The 17,601-nt window shown below is 45.4% G+C and overlaps 1 protein-coding gene across 2 annotated transcripts in view; it reads left to right on the top strand.

Annotated features, from left to right (window-relative positions):
• LOC101991587 (G-protein coupled receptor 176) overlaps positions 1-17,601 on the top strand; it is a 180,242-nt gene that overhangs the window by 100,624 nt on the left and 62,017 nt on the right. The window contains exon 3 of one of the 2 annotated variants that reach the window (XM_005364239.2): positions 69-3,313. The exons of the other annotated variant lie outside the window; for it this stretch is intronic. Within the exon in view, the coding sequence (XP_005364296.1) occupies positions 69-1,191 (1,123 nt within the window). The 3' untranslated portion in view covers positions 1,192-3,313. Of the gene's footprint in view, positions 1-68; positions 3,314-17,601 lie in introns of those variants that run through there. 2 annotated transcript variants of the gene reach the window in all.

Genomic DNA, 17,601 nt, shown 5'->3' with positions numbered 1-17,601 from the left:
AGTTTAGGTCACCCTAATTTCAAGAGAATTTTTTCCTGTGACATGAACTGTGCTCTCATGTCATGCAGGTACTACTCAGTCCTCTATCCTCTGGAGAGAAAAATATCTGATGCCAGGTCTCGGGAACTGGTGATGTACATCTGGGCGCATGCAGTGGTGGCCAGTGTCCCTGTGTTTGCTGTGACCAATGTAGCCGACATCTATGCTATGTCCACCTGCACGGAAGTCTGGAGCAACTCCTTGGGCCACCTGGTGTATGTTCTGCTCTACAATGTCACCACGGTCATTGTGCCTGTGGCTGTGGTATTCCTCTTCCTAATCCTGATCCGGAGGGCCCTGAGTGCCAGCCAGAAGAAGAAAGTCATCATTGCTGCCCTGCGGACCCCCCAGAACACCATCTCCATCCCCTATGCGTCCCAACGGGAGGCTGAGCTACACGCCACCCTGCTCTCCATGGTGACAGTCTTCATCCTCTGCAGCGTACCCTATGCCACCCTGGTTGTCTACCAGACTGTGCTCAATGTCCCTAACACTTCCGTCTTCTTGCTCCTTACTGCCATTTGGCTGCCTAAAGTCTCCCTGCTGGCCAACCCTGTGCTCTTTCTAACGGTGAACAAATCAGTCCGGAAGTGCTTGGTTGGGACCCTGGTGCAGCTGCACCACCGGTACAGTCGCCGCAATGTGGTTAGCACTGGGGGTGGGGTAGCTGAGGCCAGCCTGGAGCCGAGCATGCGCTCTGGCAGCCAGCTCTTGGAGATGTTCCACATTGGGCAACAGCAGATCTTTAAGCCCTCCGAGGACGAGGAAGAGAGTGAGGCCAAGTATCTTGGCTCAGCGGATTTCCAGGCCAAGGAGGGACTTGCCTCCTGTTCTGAGGGAGAGCAGGAGCCACAGCCCGCGGCCTCTGTAACGCCTCCAGGCACGGTGGACTCTGTATCTCAGGAGGCCCCAGTAGCCCCTGTGGAACATGGGGTATTCCCTGATAAATATTCTCTGCAGTTTGGCTTCGGGCCTTTCGAGTTGCCCCCTCAGTGGCTCTCTGAGACCCGACATAGCAAGAAGAGGCTGCTCCCCCCCCTGGGCAACACCCCAGAGGAGCTGATCCAGACAAAGGTGCCCAAAGTAGGCAGGGTGGAGTGGAAGATGAGCAGAAACAATAAAGTTAGCATTTTTCCAAAGGTAGACTCCTAGCAAGGATTGTAAGTGCCTGGGAACCACGGGGAGCTTGTAAGTCCCTGCCCTCCCTTCACTCCGGCTGCAAGCCACTGTGGGGGTGATTCCTCCTGTATGGGGCAAAAGGGAAGTTTACATAAAATCCAGTGTCCTTTTTGTTGAGGGAGTATATATCTACCCATCTATCTTAGTGATCTGTGTCCTTAGTCAAACCCCATTGTAAGCTGGGCAATATGGAACAGGTCTGAGGGTCCTTCATCCATATTTTCCGGGGGACTCCTCCTTTCCCTGTGCATAGCAGAGAACCCAAGAGAAGCAGGTACTTCGAGGAGGCCTAGATAATTATGGGCTGCAATAGCCACAAAGGTGAAGTTGATTTTTTTAATTTTGTTTTATTTTTTTTATTTTGAGACTGGGCTTCTCTATGTATCGCTAGCTGGCCTGGAACTCACTATATAGACCAGGCTGGCCTCAAACTCAGAGATCCCCCTGCTTCTGCCTCCTGAGTGCTGGGATTAAAAGTCTGTGCCACCATGTCCAGTGAAGAAGCCTGTCTGGATAACTAAATAGGAATAACAAATAGGAAAGGCTTCTGTCCTGCGAGGCCATAGCCACAGTGCCCAGGGGTGTTCCTGAGTCAGTCATCCGACTCCTGTGTCCCCTGAGCTTTCATCCGGGTTTCTGGGTCATAAAGTGTGTGTGTGTGGGTGGCTGGTTCCACCTTATGACAGACATGGCAATGTCTGAGAGAGGCTGTTTGTCCTTGATTATCTTTGCACCCTGTGGGCATCACCAAGGTCTCCAAAAGTTGTACCCTGTTTCCACCAGTCACCAGCAGCGCTGGCTAGAAAACACTGCCAACCCTTCGCTGTGGCTTTTGCTTTAGACTGTATTGGATCAACAACCTGGAGGGAAGATTTGCACAGGGGAAGACAGGCTGAGAAATGCCCACGAGGCATGGTCTTCTTTTCTTCCACACCATCTAGTACAAAAGACCAGAGTCGTATAGTGGGATATCTGGCTGGCTGCAAGGGTGAAGTAACATAGGCAGATGTTTGGAATTAAAAGGTGCTGAAGAAATGCAGGTGACATGTACTGGGTTCTCTGGTGCCATTAAGGTAAAAATACTTGATTAGGACTTGCTAGTCTGACACAGAGAACAGGCCAACCCTCCAGTCTTATTATCAGTGTGTTGTTTGACTCTGGTCTCCACAGAAGATAAATAGAGTAGGGAGAAATAATAATTGCGAAATGTTAAAGCAATGCCCACCCTGGAGCACCGCCTGCCTCCCAGTGGTTTCGTATGAACAGCAGTAGGAAGGAAAGAGCGCTCTTCTCAGCAGCTCTGTGACCTGGTTCTTGTGTGTAATCAACCATGAGACTGATCTCCTGGGCTGAATTCAGACCCAACCCTTCCCCCTGACATCCAGTGGATGTCTCTGCCTTCTTCTAGGATGCTTTGCTCTTGTTCATGGTACTTGGTGGAGTCAGTAGGGTGCCTTGAATATCCACTCACTGGCAGACTTCCGCATCTCAAAGACAGTGGTCCTAGCAATGTCTGTTTTAGCCATGCTGGCCCTTGTCCAGGAAGTTCAGTCCGTGTGTAGGGAGTCTCCTTTTCTTCTCTGTGATGTCCTGTGCTTCCCGAGTGTGAACCCAAATCCCTTCTCCTTGGAGAGGGAAGGCCTTCCCCATCTCCTCATCTGTGTTTGTCACCCCACAGACATGTTTGCTCACAGCAGAAACAGGGGACTGGCACCCCTCTTGAGGCTCTGCTGCCCCCTGGGCCCTGTGTGCATGCCACCTGTTGCTCTCGGCCCTGATACGTGTTAATACTGTGGCCCTTCAAGCTCATACTTCGAAGCCTTCTTGTTTCAGCTTTTCTGAAGGGGAAAAAGGATCTGTCAGAAAATTCTCTGTACCCGAGAAGAAGCTGTCACATGTACTCATCACGTTGGTGTCATCCTGACAATGCATATGTATGACTTAATCCGCTCGCAGCAGCAGAGTTTGGTTAGCTGTTTCTTGTGTGTGTTTGAAAGGGAAGGCTGATGTCTACAAGGTTGTCACCAAGTGTATTTCTATACTCTGTGAAGAATAACATTTTAATAAAAATTGAAAAGTTTTTTTTTTTTCTGAGCTCTAATGATTGTTTGAGCTGTTTTTCCCTCCCTGAATGTCTCTTTAAACACAGTCTCAGATGAAAGAGACCAGCTTGTCTCCCAGGAATACCAGCACAGCACCGGAGAAGCATTTCCTATGTTGTTATTGAATGAATGGAAATTCATTCCCCAGGAGGAACCACGACATTTGAATGAATGTCACGAAGATGGATTCCGAGCTGAGCCCATGTGGGCTCTGCAGATCGCCCATAGAGCTCAGCCGTTGTAGGTAAAGTCTCATCAGCTCTCCTGCCAGTCTTTGGTAGGCGAGGAAACTGCCATGTGCCTCAGTTTCCTTTCTCTGATGTGGGATGAAAGTGTGACATAAGCTTACTGTTCTGATCCATACCTTTCATCTCCGCTCAGATTTTAACTGTGTCTGCAGTCAGCCTTGTCGGCTATATCCACTCTCTGCCCTCCATGTAGCAAAAGCCCACTTTCTCTGCTTTCTACCCTGGGAAAAGTTATTCCTTCTGGGGGTAATATTTACCTTAGGGACATGAAAACCAGTTTTTTAAAAAAAATGCCCTTTCTCCCTGCCCTTGTGCTTGATAATTTCAGAAGATAAAAATGCCCCGTTCTTAGAAGGTTAAATAGAATTGAATGCCCATCATCAGTCCGGCGCTTAATGCATCCCGAAATTGGCTCTTACTCCTTTTTATCTTGATTTTTTTCCTGCCTCATTTATGCTCTGAAGGATCACTCCTAAATTTTACCTGTACAAAGCATTGCCTCAGTGTGTTCGGGAAAACCCTAGGTATACTAGCGAAAGTTCGTCAGTATGCATGAGGGTTAGATGGTGCGACTTGGCACAGTGTGGCCCAGAGTAGAGCTATGTCAGTGTTGGGCCCTGGGCAATCTGTTTTTAAGAAAAGATCAGGGAATTTATTTAGAATGTTATTCAGATAATCCCATTAGCAGGTGCTTTCCCAAGTTACTCTAACAATAATAATCACAATGCTGATACTTCCGGCATTTCATACGCAAAGGACTATTTCAATCCCTAGGGAAAGAAACCTAAGCCAGAGTGTTTCTTTTTCTTTTTTTTAAAGATTTCATTTATTTATTATGTATACAACATTCTGCCTCCATGTATGCCCGCATGCCAGAAGAGGGAGCCAGATCTCATTATAGATTGTTGTGAGCCACCATGTGGTTGCTGGGAATTGAACTCAGGACCTCTGGAAGAACAGCCAGTGCTCTTAACCATTGAGCCATCTCTCCAGCCTGCCAGAGTGTTTCTTTAGACCATCCAGAAGTCATCTCTGAAAACAAAGGCATATAAGCTAGTATCACAGTGACACAGAAGGGGGACAGAACATGCAGAGAGTGGCAGGAGTCACAGACTCACCCAGGTGGCCTAGCTACAGAAAGGGAACTCATGTCCTGCCGCACTGGAGAGAAGTCCCCTCATTGCCCCGGCTCTGTGATGCTCAGCTGTAGCACACCCATGCCTGGAGCTTGGGGGTTTGACATGCATTGCAGACCTGATATGTTCTGAGGGGAAAGGGTTAATTTTATGAAGGCTTTCATGAAGGATAGGATCATATTTTTAACTGCATCTTAAACGTTTTGAAATTTTCGAAAATATATATAGTGCACTTTGATCATATTCACCCCATGTCCCTTGACTCCTGCTAACTGCTTCCTCCCAACTAGGCCCCTGCTACTTTCATGTCTTTTTATCTATTTATTTTTTGACCCACCGAGTTTAATTAGGGTTGTCTGCATGAGCGTGGGTGGGGGGATTATATACTGGGGCACATGCACCTTACCAGCCGTTACACCGCTGGAGAAAAGGGCATCTTCCTCCCCGATAGCCACTGACTGATTCTTTCAGATTGACGTCTACTGACATACTGACCAGTGTGTAGTTCACACTGTGACGAAGTGGTTCACCTCCCTCAAATAGGTGCAAGATTTTCACAGGCGGATGCCACAACTGACGTGCTTTGTTAGAGTTCTGCGTCCAAAGAGCAGTGCATCATGGTAAGTAAGAGGGGGAACGCGTGATTAAGTCAGGAATTGAGGTCAGTGCTGGCTCCCAGGGCAGCTTCAAAAGCCTCCGCGTGGGAAGCTTTTAGAGTAAATGGAAATGAGCTGATTCTCCATGAACAATACTTGGGGAGCCGCGCGATGTTCTGCTTTAGGTTCCTACAGGGTTGTCCCTCATCTGTGCCGAGGGCATCCGTTAGTTAAGTAGGAGAGGAAAGTCCCGGGGCCTTTCATAAATATGAATCTGTGATCTCCAACACGACTTATGAAAACCTCCATAGTTATTCATGTTCTGAGCCCTAAGGAGCCTTTGCTGTCAAATTTAAATGAATTAATGATAGACAAATGAATAAATAAATAAGAAATAAGAAATAACAGCCCACGGGGGCAGTGGTGAAGCCTTCCTGGTGGAAGATCGGCTGGTTAGGAGCAGAGCATAGAATTTAGACCTGCGGTGGTATGTAAGGGCCAGCGGGCACAGCTCAGGTGACAGCAGGCCCTCATCTCTGGAACTCTTCGTTTGATTTGTTCTAAAGCTTTCTAATTGCAATGAAAATCCATTGTATTTCATAAAAATGAAAACTATTGTTCAAGAACATCTGGATTTTGTAGTGCACTGTTCGACTGAACCAAGGAAGACCCTGATGTCTCATTAAAGGAAACCGAAGACACGAGATTCTGGCTGCTGGGGCAGAGTTACCAAGAGCTTTTGTGGGTGTCCATTGGTGCAGACGATGCCTTTTGTATTACTGTATGAAAAAGGCAATTCCCGCCTTGTATCTTCTGGATGACCAGGCAAAAAAAAAAAAAAATCTTTTTTTGGGGGGGGTCCCAGTCTTTTAGGACAACTGCTACATTGTTAAAGTAAGCTTAACTTTAAATAATGCTAATGGGCTTCAGAAATCAGTTCATATAATATTTCATAATAATTTATAATATTCTGGAAAAAATGCAAATAGACTGTAACGAGCCAAAGTACCCTAGCGCTCATTTCTTTATTAGGAATTTATGTTATTTTCTTACAGCACCTGAAGTGAATGCAATATAGGTGCATTTGCATCAACCGCTCCAAGCCATTAGAATAGTATTTGGAAGTCCTTAATTAATTTTAATTTATGACCCCTGCCTTGAAGCGTGTTCCCTCAGTAGTATTCCGCTTATTATTGCCTGCTTTGTATTTATATATGACGTCTCACCGGAGAGCAGTAAAGCAAGCCCACAGACTTTCCATAGGCAGCGATACGATCTCTGTTTCGCGGACGGGAATGGGAGGCACAGATGGCTGTGATTAGCCCTGAGAGACGAAGCAAGTTCGAGGCAGCTAAAAACGGTAGGCAGGCATTAGCGCCCATTCTTCCGCTGGCACCCTCCAAAGCACTGGTGATAATCATCGTCTATCCTTATCATGACTATTTTTTGAATACCTAATTGGCACATTTTATTAAACGCTACTGGGGACTAGATTAAAATCCTTAATGCCTGGCAGCTGTTTCTCACGGTGTCATTTTCTGAACTTCCGCCAGCCTCCCGATGCTGAGGCGGAGGCGTTTGATTTAGAGTCGGTATCTTAAAGTGGCTGCCTGGCTCTGCTGAGATCCTTTGGAGGCATTGTCTCATGTCTCTGGGCCTCGTTGCTAACTCTGCATCCAATTTAGACTTAGTTGAATTTAAGGGCCCCTGCCATCAAATCACTCACCGTCACCCACATTTCTGAGGGACATGTAATGCTCTTTGTTGCAAATATATAAAATATTGTCAAGAGTTAGTCATTTATGACAGTAAATACTACTAAATTTAATAATAGCATAATTCAGGGCAAAGTGTTTGGGTTACGGTCCTTGCTCTCTAGATATATCAGGGGAGAAAGCGGCCATGAGAAGGGTCGGTAAATGATCATGCACTGGCGATAATCCCAGGAGGAAAGTGAAAATTAGATTTCATGGAGAGAAATTTTGATTGATGGGTGATAGTAAGGTTATTTTAAAAATCCAGCAAAATTCTTTCTCCATAAAATGACCATTTACTGCATATAGTCACAGCACTTAAAATTCAGAGGACCTGAGCCTAGCCATCCACCAGCCCTGTGATTTCACAGGAAGAAGACATCACCATAAGAGTACCTATAACTCTTATCCATCACCATAACTTCTCTCAAGACCGTGGATCAGAATTTATGACCCTTCTGAAAATACATAATCTGTGCGAAAGATGTGCGGAGTGGGAACCAATGCTGTTAAGTGTTTTATCACCCTGAAGTTTAACTCACTCAGTCGATAGTAGATACAACAGATAATAAACCTTTTCCTAATGTGCGTTTTATTTTCTCCTTGCTAGTTACTGGGGGACCAGTAAACGGGTACCCTACAGTTTATAACCAGAAGAGCCCTGACTCCTGCCGCTTTTTACCTAAAATGAAAGAGGGAAGCAGATGGAAAGGATTTGTGCAATCATTTAACTGCTCTTTCCTTGGAATCTCGGCATGATTAGAGAGCGACATGTAAGGTTTAACTTGCAAGGAAATAGCTTGCAAGAACTGACCTCAAAACACGTGACCAGAGAACGAGAGACACGTAACGTAGGAGTGTGAGTGGGCTGTCCGTGCATAAAATTCCCTGAAACTCGGGGCAGTCTCATGACATCTAGATTCATTAGGAACACTCCAGCAATTTTCAAAAGTTCCATCATCATAGCTGGATATGTAAGACAACTGAGCTTTTGGTGTTCAATGTTTGAAACTTACCCCTGGTACAATTTGCCTCAACAGCAATTCTAACGGCCCACTGAACGTCAACATGGGCATCTCCAAAATATTGTACTTTCCCTGGCAAGTGAGATTGCTCAGCAGAGAAGGGTGCGTGCAACCAAGCCAGGTACCCTGAATTCGATCCCTAGAACCCACATGGTGGAAGGAGAGAGCTGACTTCCATCACAAGATGGCTTCTGACTTCCCCATGTGCACTAAATAAATAAATACCTTTAAAAACCATGTTTTACTTTCTCAGTCTCTACAGAACAAAGAAGCATTCTAGGCATTATCGTCCCTTGATTTGAAAAAGGAGCCAGAAGCGAGAAGAGGCTTGCTCTTCCAGAATCAATAATAAAGGTGGATCACAGATACAGGCTCATAAACACAAGGCAATCTTTAATCTAGTCTGTTAACTCGCGCTCCACAAATACCCTTGTGGCTTTGTTTTGCTTAATTCCTTTTTAGATGATTGCAGGAGACAAGAATGACGGATGGCTCTTACCACCACCTCGCTCTTTCTTCTTGCCTGTCTTGCTGAACAGGTACTTCTTATGTTGGTGTGAATGTCTTTTCATTTTGCGCTATTTCTAAAAAAGTGGAGAATCACAGTGTCTCCAGGCTGAAGTAATGGAAGAAACATCTCTATCTGCTGCGTGCAGCATGACTCCTGGTACAAAGCCTGACAGGAGCGACAAGAGAATGAACAACAAACACGCAGACACACAGGGAAGCTGGCATTGTGTGACCTGGTAATGTCTCTGCTGGAGGAACCAGAGTACCCCAGAAGCTTGGCATGTTTCTTATAAACAGCTGAACAGAGGTGAGGGTTTACTGCCCACAACTGAACAAGGATGTGGGGTTATCACCTACAGATAAACAAGGAGGCAGGGTTAGCTAATCTTTATAGGAGCATTCTCTGTAGGGGAGCAGTATTCAGGTAGTAACCATCCAGGAGGGAGAAAACTCTGGTGGCCATTTCTGCACACAGATCAGAAGAAAGCTTTGCCAGCCCTCTGCGTCCCCCCAGGAGATGGGGATGGGGCTGGAGGTGGTGGTGGGGAGGCTTTGCCATTCTCGTGGCTCTGAGGCTTTGGGGTCCTTGACATGGCTGTGCCTGTGTCAAACAATACATATTCATGTAGGACTTCCCACACTAGGGCTTCCTCCGTTCTCTGGCATAGCCTCCTCTATTGTATCATTGGAACAAACATTGCCATTGCACAAGGTTGAGAGCCTGGCCTCTGGCCATGCAGCTCTTGGCAGAGAGAGACCTGGCGTCCGGTGATGTAAGATGTAGAAGTGGTTCTGTGTGTTTGTAGGTTGAGTCCCGGGAACATAAAACATTAATTAGAATAGTAATTCTGGTTTGTCTATTATGATAAAAATGAAAAAAAATGAAGAGAAAACAAAGCAGACTCCATTAAATAAGGAGTTATGACCAAATACGCAAAAGGCCTAAAGTACAAAATCAACATTTATCAGGACAGCTCGCTCCTAGTCTACTTCACACAGTGTGAGTTCAGAGAGAAACAGTATTTTGAATGTAAACTATGAAAAGGGACCCGTAAGAGACAGTGCAAGCTGTTTAAAATGCCAGGACGGGGCAGCCTGGCCTTGACTGATGAGCTGTCCTCTGTGGCTATTCTCTTATTATTTATTTTGGAGATGTTGCCCGGAGAAAAATGATCTCTGTGCATGGCTGCTTAAGACCTCAGGGCTGGTTTGCATACAGCCTCACCACGCTACGCTAATTGCTCTCACTTCCTTAACTATATTGCGCCAAGTACAGAAGTTTATACTAGGGCCAAGCTCTCCATACATATCGTCTCATCATTTAATTACAATTGATGGTTGATCTTGTTTGCCAATGTGACAGGTTTAGAAGCAGTCTCATAGGAGAGAAACCTCTTAAGGCTGTCGAGGAGGACAATTCCAGGGTGGTTTAGCTGCAGGTGAGGAGCTGTACCCTGACTACAGGGAGCACCACTCCCAGCCTGAACAAAGAGGAGAGAGGGTCTATGGAGCACCAGCCTTCGTTCCCCCCCTCTGCCCTCCCTCCCCCGAAGGCTATGTAACCAGCTGATTAACCCTCTAGCTGCCACAGGCTTCTCTGCCCTCATAGAGTGTATCTCCTCAAACCAGGAACCTAACTAAATCAACAATTCTTCCCTGAGGTTGCTTTGATCTGGTGTTTTTTTCATAGCAACTAGGCAAAGATAACTATCACAGAACCCAAGCTGTATTTTAATATGTAGGGCAAGCTACGGAACACAAGGGACAAACACATAAAACTCCGATGGGGTTAGTTCCATTTTGGATTCAAAGGCAAGCTTACCAGTAGGCGGCCTGGCACCTATGTTGGTTTTCAGCCCAGGGTTGATGGCTGTCTTGAAATCATCAATCTTCTCCCCAGTAGTGGCTGTCTCATCGGCCCGCCCCCAGCAGTGGGAGATACCGGGAGCAGCAAGGAGCAGTCTCAGCTGGCTTCAGTGAGGGACCTGCCAGAGTTTGCCTCTGGAAGTTCCTGGCAACTCTTTAATATTGTGCGGGTACAGAGTTGTGCAGGTGGCATGGCTTTGGAGCTAGCAACATGAGAAAGTTAAGCAGGTGCCTCTGAGGGGATCCCCTCAGAGAAGAGAAGCACCTATCTGTCCCTTTCTCTGAAGGAGGCACTGGGTCAGAAGCTCTCTTGAGGACAGAGTTAAGAAGATCTTCTTCCCCAGCCCCAAATCACAGCAGGTATCAGAACATAGTTTCATCTTCATTTGTGGTTTCTCCCCCCTCCCTCCTTCTCCCTCTCTCTCTTTTTAAAGATTTATTCATTTAGTATTCTGTCTGCATACATGCCTGCAGGCCAGAAGAGAGCACCAGATCTCACTACAGAGATGGTTGTAAGCCACCATTTTTGCTAGGGAACTCAGGACCTTTAGAAAAGCAGGCAGTGCTTTTAAGCACTGAGCCATCTCTCCAGTCCCATTCATTTGTGCTTTTGCAGGGGACCTGAGTGCAGTTCCCAGCTCCCACATTGAGCTTCTTGCAACTGCTGTAACTCTAGCTCTGGGGGGACTGGATACCCTTTTGCAGCCTTTAAGGGTACCCACAAGTGCATGAGTGCACACTCATTTCTACACACACACAAATACATCAATTAAAATAGAAACCCTTAGCAACAAACCTCTACAACTTACAGCTCTACTTCTTTGTGTGTGTGTGTGTGGGGGGGGGGTTGGGGATGGTGATGAGTGCACATCTGTGAGCACCAGTGTGTGCTAGTTGTTATCATCACCATCTGGCAAGCCCCACTTGACAGTCACAGCCCCTGAACAAGGTCACATGACAATGCATGCCCTAACTCCTTTCACTTAAAAACAAAAACAACAGAAAAACCAAAGGCATCATCATGGTTTTGGAACAACAAGCATTGAAAAGCATCGAGCCTTTAAAAAAAAAAAACAAACAAACAAAAACAAACAAACCATTGACCAGGACCTGATTCCATGTAGGCATCCACAGTGGACAGGAAGAAGAGGGAAGGTGCAGAATGAGGGAAGTGGGAGGGGCAAAACATTTCCTGTTTCCTACCTTTCTGTTTACATAGGGACATTACCTGGAGAGCCCCGGTGGGAGCCATCTCTAGGAGCCGCACATTCTGGCAGTGTGGCGCTCTCCCAGACCTCTGTGGGCGCAGGGCCTCACCACCCACCCTTCTGAACCATGAACTCTGAACCATGAACTCCCATCACTGTTCCCCAACAGGCGCAGGGTCCAGCTGCCCCTGAATCACTACAGTACTAGCTAAAATGCAGGCTCCTATGTGGTACCCAGACCTGCAGAGTCAGGTTTATAATAAAAAATCAGAGAGAAACTGGGGTTCAACCTGAAGGTCAGAAAAGCAAAACAGTCAGCCACTGGCTCTTACCTCTGCCTCAGTGTGAAATGGAGATCCTGCCTCCAGGAATCTCAGGATGAGACTGTGTCTGAGAGCTGTCTTCTCCAGTTTAATATTCCTCCCTAGGGCTAGGATTAAAGGTGTGCACTGCCCAGCTTCTAAGGCAACTCCTGTGGCTACTGGGGTTAAAGGTGTGTGTTACCACTGCCTGGTCTGTAAGGCTGACTCTCTGATCTTCAGGTAAGCTTTATTTATTAAAACACAAGTGAAATGCTACTACAGGGTGAGACAAAGAAACCCTCGGGCATCACTGAGAACCCACTGGCAACAGGTTTAGTTCAGTTTTAGTTGTTAACAATGATACCAGAAAAAGATACTCAACCAAAAGGCATTTTACTTGGAATAAAACGAGACATTACCCGGGCATTCTTTTAGACATGATTAATTCCCAGTTCACCCTGGCCTATGTGGATGGCACTGTGGGTATGCTGGACTAGAACGTGCTGGAAGTTAGTGTAAAAAAGAGGAAGTAGAATAAAACACCCTTTGCACATCTGCTGTTTTTATATAAATAAGTGAGAATTTCCTGTTTTTCTAAAATCATCAAATGGTTTCTATTATCTATTTATAATATTTACTACTATTTTCAGATCTAATTTTCACTTCTCCCGTTTGAATGACTATTTAAAGATAAACCCCAAGCACAGTTCAAGGAACCTGAGATTTCAGTCCAGTGGTCTCTCAAGTCACACCTAACATCCAAGGAAAGCAAGCGCCTTTGAACGGCAGAGGCAGTCATTTCAACAGATAGCCAGCGCCATCTAGTGGATCTAAATAAATGTCACCATTAGACCTTCGCACAGGCTGAGAGTCTTTTAGACTCTTAGGGCAGGTTAGTTCTGATGTGACCTGGAGGGTGGGGGGGGGGGAACCCAAAACCCAATTTTTTTGATGCTCACCTTTTCAAATATAAATCTGCACGATAATTATTCTAACTAGGGGGGTATGGGAAATGAGCAATGAAGAATCTGAGACAAGTCCTAAGCATTCCACAAATGTCATTTTCAATAATGCTAAGCACAGAATCGTGGGAGGAGTAGTCCTCTGTGGCACACACTAATAATAGCCCCTTCACAAGAAATGGCTTTTGAGTTTGCTCTGTGATGCTCTCCCAGCACACTGTTACAGTTGGTAAAAGGCTTATGGTAAGACGGAGGAAATTGGGGCACTACATCTGGTAGGTGCAGCCCCAGATGGAGCACTATGTGGGCTTTTTCTCAGTCCTTCAAAGCTGACTCCACTCAGAAGGAAAATGTCAAGAGCGGGGAGAAGTGGGAAACAAAAACAAAATCTGACTCAAAATCAACACTGCCATATGTCCCCCAACCTGGAATCAGACCAGAGGAAATTCAGCTTTAAGCACGTTTATCCTGCAAAAACTCTTTCTGAATTCTCCTGCAGGCACACCGCTCTCCAGGGAGTATCGGCAGGATGCATAACTGTAGAAAACACAGCTAGAAAAAGATGGCACTTCCTGTCCTCTTTGAACGTTAACTGTTTTGAGAGCAACCCCCTCAATATGACACAGAAGTATATGCAAAAAAAAAAACCTAAGAACAAATACGTAACAAGTTCAGTTTGTTAAAGTTTGCTCTCAGGGGCCACACAGACTCTGAGCAGTTTGCAGAATGAGAACAAGGGCGGGAAATAGAGCGAGAAGACATACAGAGACAGAAAGGAACTCCTCAGGGCTGTTTTATAGTGTGGGATGACTGCGGAGTGAGAGGCACACATTTGCTTCCATGTGGTTTATACAGTTCTCGTGTTGCATATATTTTCACAGGCAACTCTTTAAAAAGGGAAAACACCAGGGATCATACGCAGTCTTCAGAGCTCTGTATTTTCCGTGTTTCCTTCCTCCGTCACATCACTAAGAAATGTGAAAAAAATTTTAATGGGCCTCATTAAGCACCCAATATAAAAACTGGAGAAAGGGGTTGGGGACATGGCTCAGCAGGTTAAAAAAAAGCACTTGAGTGTGAGGACCTGGGTTCATATCCCTAAAGCCCCACAAAAGCTGGAGGGGGTGATAGACATCTGTAAGCCCAGAGCTCCTCTGGGGAGATAAGGAGTGAGAAAGGGAAAATTCCAGAAAGTTTACGGGCTAGCCAGTCTCAATCTCACATATGCCATGGAAAGACGAAAAAGAGATACTGTCTCAAGCCAGGTGGAAGGTGAAGACTGACACTTGAGATTGTCCCTTGTTGACAGAGGTTTCTGTCCCGCCCAGTCCTTTCATCCCAAAGAAACACACAGAGGCCTACATTAATTATAAACCAATTGGCCTATTAGCTCAGGCTTCTTATTAACTCTTATATCTTACATCTTAACCCGTAATTCTTGTCTGTGTTAACCATGTGGCTTGGTGCCTTTATCACAGGGCATCTCATCTTGCTTCCTTTGCATCTGGGTGATGACTGCAGACTGAGCTTTCCTCTTCCCAGAATTCTTCTGTTCTTGTCGCCCTGCCTCCACTTCCTACCTGGCTACTGGCCAATCAGTGTTTTATTAAAAGTAATACAAGTGACAGGATAAAAGACCATTGTCCCGCAGCAGTCTCTGACCTCCACACCCATACTGGCACACCTGGGTTGCATTTGCACACACACACATGTGTATTACACAGTCCTTCACATAGTATACATACTTGTACACACACACATATAAAGAACAGTGTGTTGGCATGTGGAAATCAAGAAGCAATTTGTGGTCCAGGAGCCCTGATGGCACCTGTGACAGTCCCACCAGAGACCTGACCAGTATTTTATCAAGATCATCCATTGGATGATGTATTTACTGTTAAAGGTGGAGCAAGCGGTGTCGATTTCTGACATCTTTGTTCTCAGGGCAGCCGTGGTATCAGTAGTCTATGCAATGGTGAACCTAATGTGCATCGGGGACCAGAACTGCAAAGCCTGCCCAGCCTCATTTCCCAAGTGCGGACATGGTGGCTCATAAACATTTGTGACTTTATCTAAGGCTATCCAACTATTCAATACTAGACTCCTAATAATGCTACTTTCTTCCTTATTACAAAATTTTTTTCATTTCTTATTTTATGTGTATGGGTGTTTTGCCTGCAAGTATGTCTGTGTATTACTTGTGTGCAGTGCTTGCGGAGGCCAGAGAGGGCATCAGATCCCACAGATTGTTGTAAGCCTATAGTGATACTTTGTTTATGATCTAACAAATAAACCTTGCCTGAAGATCAGAGTGCAAAGCTAGCCACACTAGTCAGCCATAAAGGCTGGGCAGTGGTGGCCACACCTTTAATCCCAGCAGCCACACTAGCTAGCCATAGAGGCCACCGGGCAGTTGTGCACGCCTTTAGTACCAGCTCTAGAGAGGAATATGAGGCAGGATGAGTTTTTTTTAGTAGTGTTACATAAGCCACCATATGGATGCTGAGGACTGAACCCTAGCCATCTTGAAGAGTAGACAGTGCTCATAACCTCTGAGTCATCTCTCCAGCCCTTCCTCTTTATTAAAACATTTAAAAAGTCGGTGTCATAATTTGGATAACTGTCCCCTAGTGGTGCCAATGCATGTTGCCAGCCTGTGCTGCTATTGGGAGATGCTGCAGCCTTTTCGTAAGGCAGTTGCATGGTATAGTTAGGTGACAGGGAGGGGGGGACAGTCTCCTTGTCTTCGCTGCTCAGCTGTCATCAGGAAAGCTGGCCTGTCTACCAGTGCTTCTCCCGTGATAGACTGTGCTGCCAAAACCCAAAGAGAAAGGGCCAAGTGACCATGAACTGAAACCGCCAAATGCATGGTCCAAAAATCCAAAAATCTTTCTTCTTTGTAAGTTTGTTCGAAGTGTGATTTTAGATGATTATGTCTTGGGGTGACAGGGCCTTCTCAGGAAGCAAGCCACACAGACATCTGGGAAGCTGTATTCCAGGTAGAGGAACTAGGAAGCTGGTGTGTGTGTGTGTGTGTGGACAGGGCCTTCTCAGGAAGCAAGCCACACAGACATCTGGGAAGCTGTATTCCAGGTAGAGGAACTAGGAAGCTGGTGTGTGTGTGTGTGTGTGTGTGTGTGTGTGTGCCTGCACAAGCAGGCCCACTTCTGTGTGTGTGTGTGTGTGTGTGTGCTGAAGAGACAAGTTGTGTTTCTAAGCCCCTAACAAATACTGACCTTTCACACGGAGAGACAGGAAATCGGAACTACAAGGTCTTGTTTCTCTTTTCCTTTGGTTCCTGGTATCAAAGCAGGCTAAGCACACACAGGCTAAGTACATATTCTGCAATTAAATTACTCTTAAAATACCTCCAACTTTTGTATTCTTACCACTATGATCCCCAAAGCATGTGTTCAAACAATGGAAACTATTAGGGCTGGAAATACTGCTCAGAGGTTAAATGCTTGCTTCTTTGTATGTGTAAAGAAAACAAAGCTATATTTCCATCTCCAGCACCCCCACAAGGACAACAACACCAAAACACAAAGTAAGAAACCCCCCAAATTCAAATTATTAAATTTAGAAGAGTTTGGAAGAATTATAAATTATATTCAAATTCTGGAAAATGCAGAGACCATTACTAAGTAGTATTTGAATAATAAAATATTAACTAAGAGACAACTGATACCAAGGCCAAAGGTTGTAGCATTTTTGAGGGGAACAGAGGACACAGAATTATAGTTTAGGTCTACGGAACCAGGTTGTCCCTGAGCAGTATCTGTTAAGGCGAGCACAGGTGGGGTGTTTTTGGTTGTTTGTGGAGACAGTTAATTGATGAGGCATTCTGATTAGTTAGCTAACTAGGTAAGTCCAGGCGAGAAATGCTGAAGACACTGTGGACACTCTTTATAGCTGCTTACCCAGCTCTGCTGGACCATTTTGTGTCTGGCTGTTAGCAGATGGGCAGTCCTCTCCCCGCATCTGGACTCCACTTTAGACAGGCAACCTTAGCTACATCTTTTTCTTTGTTTTTGGTACTGCCATGGCTCGTACACAGGGCCTCTCACCTGCCCAGTCTGGTTACTCAGTTTTTCATATAGCATGTTAATCTACTAGTCAATACCATGTATTGGGAATTGTGAAGGTAAGGAATCCCAATATTTTGAATCCCAAACTCATTATTTCTTTTTTCTTTTTAAAAATGTATGTGTATATAAATATATATGTATATGTGTATATATGTATGTGTATATATAAATATATAAGTATATATGTGTATATATGTATGTGTGTATCATATGTGCATTGATGCCCATGTGGAGGTCAGCAGAAGCTGTGTGAGTTGGGTCTCTTCTCCTATCTTTACATGGGTTCTGTGGCTTAAATTCTGGCTTCCAGGCATGCATAGCAAATGCCTCTACTTGCTGAGCTGTCTCCCTGGCCCATTTTTATTTCTTGAAACATTGTTTATAGAATTTTTATAATGCATACAATGGTATCAGCTTCCTAATGTTATTTTATTCCCAAGAATGATTCAGTGCAAGTTGGGTGTCGTGATACAGACTTATAGTTCTAGTACTCAAGAAGCCTAGGCAGAAGGGTGGCAAGTTCCAGAACAGTCTGGGCTACACACACACACACACACACACACACACACACACACACACACACACA

Source organism: Microtus ochrogaster (genome assembly GCF_000317375.1).
Source record: "Microtus ochrogaster isolate Prairie Vole_2 chromosome 14 unlocalized genomic scaffold, MicOch1.0 chr14_random_1, whole genome shotgun sequence".
In the NCBI taxonomy this organism is placed as follows: domain Eukaryota; kingdom Metazoa; phylum Chordata; class Mammalia; order Rodentia; family Cricetidae; genus Microtus; species Microtus ochrogaster.
Note: the sequence above shows the minus strand (reverse complement) of the source record. Positions and strands in the feature narration are given on the sequence as shown.